At 36.9% G+C, this 9,687-nt stretch overlaps 1 protein-coding gene across 1 annotated transcript; it reads right to left on the reverse strand.

Moving 5' to 3' along the window:
• Positions 1 to 918: 918 nt before the first annotated feature.
• On the reverse strand, positions 919 to 5,459 carry LOC147861706 (bidirectional sugar transporter SWEET4-like). The gene is made up of 9 exons (XM_087322427.1): positions 5,426 to 5,459; positions 5,003 to 5,039; positions 4,385 to 4,592; positions 4,215 to 4,280; positions 3,822 to 4,112; positions 3,473 to 3,670; positions 3,084 to 3,203; positions 1,263 to 1,463; positions 919 to 933 (listed from the first exon to the last, which is right to left on the reverse strand). The coding sequence occupies exons 1-9, from the start codon at positions 5,457 to 5,459 to the stop codon at positions 919 to 921; spliced, it is 1,170 nt and encodes a 389-aa protein (XP_087178553.1).
• Positions 5,460 to 9,687: the final 4,228 nt, after the last annotated feature.

Consider the following 9,687-nt stretch of genomic DNA (forward strand, 5'->3'; position numbering starts at 1 on the left):
CCGAATTCTAGACAAGCTATTGAAAAACTAACATTGTTTGTGCTTGCAAACTTGGTAGGAGCAAGTAAAAAAGAATTCGTGAGGTTGCATTACTAAGGTTATTTGAACACAAAGTGAGTTGAAGATTCCCTTTTCTTAAGGTTGAGCTTGGGGACAACAACCATGTGTATAAATTATTTTCATTGAGGAATATGGTCTTATCATGGAAATAAAAGGAATTCAGCATCTTGTGGCATACATTAGTTATGATGGGAAGTTAGATGTGTAATAGATTCAATGAATATTCACCATTTAGTGGGGGGTGGTAGAGCGTTTTGGAATTCCTAGAGTGGCCCCCCCACCAAAACAAGTAAGCATAATTCCATTGCAATTGGAGGTCTTGAAGGCCTGTCCTCGTTTGAGGATGATAAGGACTCATTTCAAGCTCAATTTAGCTCTATAGTGTGTTGGGTTTGTTACTATGTTGTATGTCATATTGGAATCACAAAGAAGAATATTCATGGATTTTTGAATCATTAGGACTAGGTTTCATTTACTTAGAAATTACCAAGCTATATGGTTTTGGACACAAGAAGTAATCACTTTACCAATTCTACATTTTTGAGGCTATGCATAAAGTAGATTGGACATTTGATGTAGAATGGGAATCAAGAGGCCCAATTGTTGATGGAAGATCATGGTGTACTTTGGGTGGTGGCTTTCTCTAAATCTTTCAAATTTAAAATATTGATTTCATGGAGGGATATTGTGACGAAAAAATGTTGACTAAATTGTCCAAAATGACTTCAAAGGAGCGCCATAGTTGACATTGGTTTATAAGTTGCTCGATGCAAATATATATTTCGAAATTCATATATGACATATACGTTTTTTCATTGGATGTGGGGTATAGGTGTAGTTCCACATGATATTGCATCCCTACCCATTGTAGTTCTACATTTCATAATTCATATGCTACTATTCACAAGAAAAAAGAGATGCAGAATAAAAATTAATTTTTGTCTTTATTATGATGATCATTTTGGGGGGTGAATGGGGGAGCCTAGCCTCCATGGTCAGATGCATTATGGCCGAGTAGAGGTTGCATAAAGAACCATTGGTAGCACACATAAATGCACATTACATCCCCATGCAATAGTAAATGCAAAACAATAGTAATTTAGCATAGTACAAAGAAAGGTCTTTAAATAGAATGCTCCTTTAAAATAAGGTATTGTTGTCTGATGTTCTTTGAATAGTTAATAGAACACACTCGATCACACCTGATCACACTTTGAGATAGTATCAACATTCTGGTTTGTGAAATCTGGCAATGTTGAAGACGGAGTTGTCGCATCACACTTTTGGCTCCAAGTTGCTGTATCTTGATCAACAACCTTTGGAGCATTAACACCATATATTTTGTAGAATGTATACAGTGCAAGTTGAGATGCTGATAGGCTTGTGCCAATGGCGTTTGGAATCTGTAAGAAGGGTTTGTCCAATATATGAGGTTTATAGTTATTCATGTGACAATGACGTAGAAAGGTTGCATTTTGTAAAATTAAACATTTCCATTGTTTTTTGACTTAATCAAGCAAAACCCCCCTCAAGACATACATGTATGCACCCTTTAAATTTTATATTGATGCAAACCATAAGTTTTTGAAGATTTGTTAAAGTGTTAAGGAAAAGGAAAGGAAGGTCATGCTCATTAATTTTATATTTAAGTACTAATATTAACTAAAAGTTGTTGCTTGGGTATAAATATGAATTGCATGGGTATAACTTATTTTACATTCACCATTGGATGTGAGATTTTCATGGGGTTCAAAGGACTCACAATAAGTGTGATCCTTACGTACTACCAACATTGATGTAAGAATTTCATGGGCCCAAGATAAGTGTGATCTTCATGTACCACCAAAGATTCAGGAAAGACAACTTTATCTACAAGAAACCTTATACAAGCTTTGTGGTGTTTAAAATGTTAGAATTAGTTACTAGCGCCTTTGTTAAAACCTGGGAAATGAAAATTTTGATGGGTTCCCTACAACTATGTGGACATGATAACATATAGAATGTTGGCTACATACATGACTAACTAGATAAATAGATACATATTACAAGACGCAAGCTTCTAAAATATGTGTAGCCTAAAAAGAGTTTACTAGCTTAACAAAGAATTAAATCATGCAAGATGGTGTAGGCTTTTGAATTGTCATTGGTAGCATGCTCAACAAAGTTGTTTTTCTTTTACACATTACATAAAGGAGACCATAAAGTGGGGACATGTAAGTCATCTACTGATTTTATAGAGAAAGTGGGACATACAATTCTTAGATTACAAATTTTGTTTTTTTATAGAGGAGGGGGGACATGCAACTCTTAGATTACACATCTTGCTTTTCTGCATTCTGTTTTTCATCCTTATCATTAGAAAACCATTTGTACTCAATCTTGGGTCTCTTAAGGATTGAGAGCATTTTAAAATGTTTGGTTCTTAACCAAAAGGATAGGGACTTTCCTTGCGAAAATTATTATTTAGTTGTAACTTTTTAGGGGAAATGCCATATTTTGACACTAAAACACCAAATTAACTCCTCTTTAGTGTATTAGAGTTCACCAACTAAGATCTTCTCAAGGAGGGACCAATTTTTAGTCCAAAAGTTTCCTATAAGTTGTTTCCAGCTGTCGATAGTTGAGTTCCGATAAACAACATTGATTCTTACACATGTGAAAAATAAGGATCTATGATTGCGACAAGAATGTACCACTACAAGAGCATTAAATTTGTTGGGGCATTTCAAAACAATTTTAATGATTGGTTGGGATTCATCATAATATTTATGGTGATCAATAAATGAGACGTTTTATTTATTGCGCGCATGAGAAAGTGTCTCGAAATTTATAGAGAATGACCATATGCCGAGGTGGTAACATGCATATAAAATTATGATTCTTAATTATATATATATGTGTGTGTGTGTTGGATAATAATTCTTGAGTCAAGAATGAATTGCCATCTAAAGGAAATAATGAGATGGAAGGTCTAGGGTTTTATATTTAGTACAAGCTTGTGTGTTTTGAGTGATCGAGTTTACCAGTTGGAAGAGGTCCTTGATGGACAGGGCATAGGCGAGCCATGTGGCACCATTGAGGAACAAGCACAGGGACAGGGCGAACGGCATGTACTCCACACTCGATGTCCGGATCACCTTGTGCTGCAAATTAAGGCCCAATACCCACGAAACCACGTCACGCATGGTCACCCCACATTAATATTTACGGAATTGATCCATCAACCCACGTGAGGAGGATCAACCAACACACTCCACATTCATGCATGCATGTCAAACGCTCAACAATACAATATATATGCCTCTATAAAAACCGAGTATGCACATTTGCAAGTCTAAAAGATCATGTTACTAGATCATAGGACTAGTATACACGAGTAAAACAAATTGGAGACAAGTGGTGTGTTGTGTACCATGATGATGAGAGGCGCGGCACAAGAGAGCACCCCGGAGATAGTGCATACGATACCGACGATCTGGACGACGGGCGAGGACGTGCTGGTGCGGTCGTGATGCGACTTGGCGCCTTGGGAGTGGTCGAAGCGCACGACGACAACGACGACCGAGCCGACGAGGGCGAAGACAAGGAGGAGGATGCAACACGTGCGGATCTGGAAGACGGGATTGATTATTCACGACGGGGTCGTTGGCGCCAATTGAATGACGTGGGTCAGCAATGAAAATGGCGGGCGAGGCGGCAACAACCACGACAACAACTTTGGCATATTAGCATGGACATTATGCGGACACAACATGGGATACAATCATAAGTCCATCAACTAGATTATTGGACATAAGATGGGATACAATCATAAGTCCATCAACTAGATTACCGGACATAACATGGGATACAATCATAAGTCCATCAACTAGATTATTGGACATAAGATGGGATACAATCATAAGTCCATCAACTAGATTACCGGGCATAACATGGGATACAATCATAAGTCCATCAACTAGATTATTGGACATAACATGGGATACAATAATAAGTCCATAAACTGGATTATCGGACACAACATGGAATACAATCATAGGCCCATCAAGTATCTATAGTATCAACTGGATCATTGGACATAACATGGGATACAATCATAAGCCCATCAAGTATCTATAGCCATCAACTGGATTATTAGACATAACATAGGATACAATCATAAGCCCATCAACTGGATTATCGGACATAACATGGGGTACAATCATAGGACCATCCAGTATCTATAGCATAATCGAGGAGCGAACAATGATGGCAACAAGCACAATGAGAATGACAATGAAAATGAAAATGATAATGGTAATGGTAATGGGTAATGACAACTTACACGTTGAGGTGTGGTGGCGTAGCGGAGGTAGAGCGCGAGATAAGCGACCTGGAATGCGACGCATGCGGCATTAATGGTAATGACCGGGACCTGGTCACGGAGCACACCATAGAGGCTCCATAGGAGCGCGGCCATCAGCCCCCACACGTACGGCTGCGCCGAGAACGAGCCCGTCGACTTCGCCTTGGCGATCTGCCAGAAGGTGGGCCTGGAACAGTTGGGGGGTGGGCCACAAGGGGATTGGGGCAGTCAGATTTTAAATTTATTCATTCATGATCGCCCAAGATGATGATTCATGATGATTGACCATGACAATGATTCATGATTCATGATGATAATTAAGGCCGTCAGATTTTAATTAATTCATGATCGCACAAGATGATGATTGATGATTGATGAAGAGGACAGTGCTTGCATTGGCAATTGAGAGTGATATGTCGGATCGTCCATGCAAGCCATATCAGAATTCATCCAATTATTAGTTAAAACAAATGCATACCCCCCAAATATTCATTGAATCATCACATTATAGCCACACGTATCTAAGCTATAGCTATAGCTATATATATATATATATATATATATACAAGGAGATTGTGGGTAGCCCTGTGAACTTACAGCGGTGAGAGCTGCACCAACATGGCCGTTACATTCCCTGAAAGCAGACATGGCACCATAGTTACAGACGGCCAACACTACACAGGAAAAAGAAGAAGCCCATATATATGTATATGTATATTATGTATATGTATATGTATATGTATATGTATATGTATATGTATTTGTATATGTATTTGTATATGTATATGTATATGTATATGTATATGTATATGGATTTGTATATGTATATGTATATGGATTTGTATATGTATATGTATATGGATTTGTATATGGATTTGTATATGTATATGTATATGTATATGTATATGTATATGTATATGTATATGTATATGTATATGTATATGTATATGTATATGTATATGTATATGTATATGTATATGGATTTGTATATGGATTTGTATATGTTTATGAAAGACTTACCCAATATGCCGAGCAGGAATCCAAGGAGGTGCATCTTTTAATGGTGTTGATCAATCAAGCTCAATCTTACAATCCCACTTCTTAATTAACACTTAGAATTTTAATCAATGAATTGTAATGGTTATATATGTATGGGAGCAGGAGGAGGAGGAGGGGGATGCTGCTGCTTAGTAGATAGTAAGTAAGCAAAGGATTGGGCTTACTAACTAACTACCAAGCAAGCAACCTGCGGGTACCTATTAAATTATATAATGATGCCGATGTAATTAGCAGCTCAATTAGAGGAGCTAATTTTGAATTAGCTAGGGGATTAATCCAAAATCAATGGGTCTGTCCAGTAGGGATTTTATTAATTAGCAGTAATGCAAATCAACATGATGCTACACACGCACAGATAGACAGAAAATTCAAAGCAAGTTGCACAGGCAAATTCTGATGACTAGGGTTAAAGATTAGGGTTGGGGATTTAGAGTGTAGAAGGGAATTGGAGGAGGCCCAGGTTTTTATAATGAAGGCAGAATCGGAAGAAAGAGAGAGAGAGAGATAATGGAATATTTGGAAGCCGGCATATCAGATCATAAGAGTGATAGGATTCCACTCCTCTTTACTGCAGATATTGGATTATATATATATATATACATATATATATATGCATAAAAATTATGTACATACTACTACACATAAGAAAACCATGGCTATAGCTTCATCATGGATCCATGGATCATTTCTTATGCATGCATTTCAGGGAGTCCCCACCCACCTACAAATTGACACATATACATACATACATACATACATACATACATCATCATAACTCATGCATGCATACATAACTCATTACATACATACATACATACATACATACATACATACATACATACATACATATATGTGGTATGTCTGTAAACGTCTCGCTTTCACTTCCTTTTTCTTGTTGTGTGACCGTCCAATTTCATTCAGTATACATGCATACATACATACATAGATACATCCAATTTGTAATTGTAATTGTAATTGTAATTACAATTACAATGGGAATGGGAATGGGAATGGCAATGGATGGTTTGATTTGGGTAGTTAATGGGTTCTGATTAGGCGGCCTCATCATCATCATCATCATCATCACCACCATTCCTTCTCCACCAATCCGCATACCTAATTAGATTGTTATAATTATGCTACACACGCACACACCTATGATGCTTTTTAATGATTGAGAAGACCCAGGAAACAAAAACACGCTTTTAATGTGTGTGTGTCTGTATATGTGTCTGTACTTCACATTCAAAGCTCACAAAATCTCTCTCTCTCTCTCTTTCTCTCTTTCCTTTCCTTTTATAGGTATGCATCCTTCTCCTAACCAAACCAAATTTTATGCTCCCCATTATATATACACAAATATGTATGCTGTATGGTTCAACCCGGCAATAATTCATGATCATTTCGTCTGTCTCCTTCTTCTTCTTCTTCTTCTTCTTCTTCTTCTTCTTCTTCTTTTTAACCAATTTTTCATTCCTGATGGATGATCATCGCTTCGATCTTCCTTCCTCTCTTTCTGTCTTTCTTTTTGGGAATGTGTAATTATAAGTTTTCCAGTGTATCATATTCCAAAAAGAGTGCATTCGCATTATTTTAGGTCTAAAGATTTCTGGAAGCAGACAGAGCCCAAGTTATATGTGATATATGATATGTGTGTGTGTGTGTGTCGAAACAGAAACAGAAAGAGAGGATTATATAATGCATTTAAAAAGTTACTTTGATTCCTGCTGCAGCTTATAAAACGCATCGCTTAACAAACATACATTAACATAGACGGATGGAAAGGTCGATACTATATAATTGGGCTTGTGATTAGTCCATCTCATCATGCAAGACACACTCTATGAATCCACGCGAACAATACACATCCTTCCTCCTTCCTGCAGTACGCTAATTACAACAAAACCCCCTGCATTTTCAATAACAATCCCCTACCAAGCAACAATCGCAGGAGATTGTATCTCTGGAATCTATAGATCCGATAAGTTTCTCAAATACACCCCATGAGCTAGGGTTTAGGTCATATGATTTGTTCATTGCTAGATTCTGAGAAGAGAATGGCACAAATGCTTAGCGAAGCCAAACAATTAAAGAAGAGTATGAATGGCTGTGGATTTTAGATATAATATTGGTGGCCCTTCAATCACCTTCTGTCTGCGATGAGCTTAAGAAGAATATTCACAGCATTGAAAAACCACTGGCTAATTAAGCATTAAGAAGATTCGCAAGTTGTCGTTCCATAGATTAAAAAAAATCTGTACAGGATCTCCAAAGTTCTCATTTACCTGCAACTATGCAGAGGAAGAGACAATATACCTAAAAAAACAAGAAAAAGCAAATTGTATGTACATATGCTGATTATTAATCTTCTTCTGCATACCGCGCTTAGCCCAGGCTTCCTGTGGGTACTAGATGGAGTAGGCATAGGGATGATGGCATCAAACAGATCGCAGGCTATGGATTAAATCTCTCAAGGAGTTCGAAAATTGATGAAGCACCAGTCAGTCTCATTCTCAATATCCTGCCTCTAATCGGAGATGAAGCTCCATGTAAGTCTCTGAAGTGGTCTGAGATAGATCCCTGCACATAATAATCAGGCATGGTTTTTAGGGTTTGATAGGATCAAAACATGGTAGCGATGCGATAGAAGCAGGTCTGTGTATCCTGCAGCCTTTCATGTTCCATTATGTGTTCTGCATACACCACAATGGCATCTAGTAAATTAAGAAAAGATGTATCTGAGTAACCCTAAGGGCATCGACTAAATTAAGGAAAACCCCCCAAGCCTAGGGCTAGTTTTTCAACAACTTATCACAAAGGGTGAGCTAATTACAATAAAAATGAACAATTAGTATTAGTTAGTGAAAAAGAATGGACCGGTCGGCCAGACCAACTAGTTATCGAAATATCCCATAAAAGCACCTCTTTGTGCCTAGATTTCTCTGCAGTTCTAAGAGGAATGCTGAATTTAAAGATCAACATTATGGAAATGCCCGCATTTCCAAAAATAAGGCATGGGTGCTTCAAAATTTGAGTTAGTGAAAGAATGATACAAAAAGTACACTATGAATTGTTTCTTGTCGTCCTAGAAGAAAAGGCGCATACCATCATTTGACCAGACTAGCTAGTTATCAAAAATCCCATTGGATGACAATTGATGATGAGTTAAAGGCTCTCCTCTTGATGAGCAATCTCTCCCCTTCGTGGGAAACCTTTGTAACAACTTTGTGCAATGCGTCGACCATAGTATGAACCATGCGTACCATTCGTGCATTCGTGTTTGAGAATGATTCAATCATTCGAGAATGATAAACACTCTCGAAGAATGATAAATACCATACTTTTGGATAAATGGTTTACTATAAGGTAAACATTTTTTCACGGAAAAAAAATTTCAAAAATTTCAAAAATTTCATCAAGAAATTTCAAAAATTTCAGTGATGAAATTTCATCACGAAATTTCACTGATGAAATTTCATCACGAAATTTCTGAAAGATGAAAATTCATCACTGAAATTTCAGAAATTTCAATCAAAATTTCATCACGAAATTTCTGAAAGATGAAATTTCATCACAGAAATTTCAGAATTTTCATCACAGAAATTTCAGAAATTTCACGATGAAATTTCATCACAGAAATTTCAGAAATTTCAATCAAAATTTCAGAAATTTCAGTGATGATTGAAATTTCAAAAATTTCAATCATCACTGAAATTTCGTTGATGAAATTTCATCACAGAAATTTCTGTGATGAAATTTCTGATTTTTTAGCACAGAAATTTCTGATTTTTCAGCACAGAAATTTCATCACTGAAATTAAAACCATATTTCTACACTAAATATACCTGAAGGTTGAATGCACTCTGCAGAACCGCAAATCGTTTGAGGCTAGGTTGTAGAGGAGAAGAGAGCGTAACGTTAGTGCAGAGGAAAAGGGAGAAAAGAGGGAAAATTTGAAAAAAATTGAAAAAAAAATGAAAAAAAATGAAAAAAAAAATGAAAAAAATGAAAAAAAAAAACACACGAATATTTGCATATCATTCGTGTTCGTTTTCCAACGTATGAAAACGAATGATATGGCAGACGAACACGAATTTTACGTACTATGGCGTCGACTACAACCGTAAAATACTCCGAAATGGCGAGCTCTATCTTGTCTGAAGACACTCGAAGAAAACCATTCACACATGAGTCGGCAAACAATGCTTTCATAGTGCAAAGTT

This window comes from Azolla caroliniana, unplaced genomic scaffold (assembly GCF_043228905.1).
Source record: "Azolla caroliniana isolate FFs.n. ecotype wild unplaced genomic scaffold, voAzoCaro1.0.p SCAF_7, whole genome shotgun sequence".
Lineage (NCBI taxonomy): Eukaryota > Viridiplantae > Streptophyta > Polypodiopsida > Salviniales > Salviniaceae > Azolla > Azolla caroliniana.

Excerpts from the sequence above, each read along its gene's own strand:
- LOC147861706 (XM_087322427.1), bottom strand. The coding sequence starts at position 5,459 with ATGCACCTCCTTGGATTCCTGCTCGGCATATTGG. Across the intron at positions 4,593-5,002 it reads TTGGTGCAGCTCTCACCGCT|GCCCACCTTCTGGCAGATCG; the intron begins GTAAGTTCACAG and ends CAACTGTTCCAG. Across the intron at positions 3,204-3,472 it reads CCGCGCCTCTCATCATCATG|CACAAGGTGATCCGGACATC; the intron begins GTACACAACACA and ends CTTAATTTGCAG.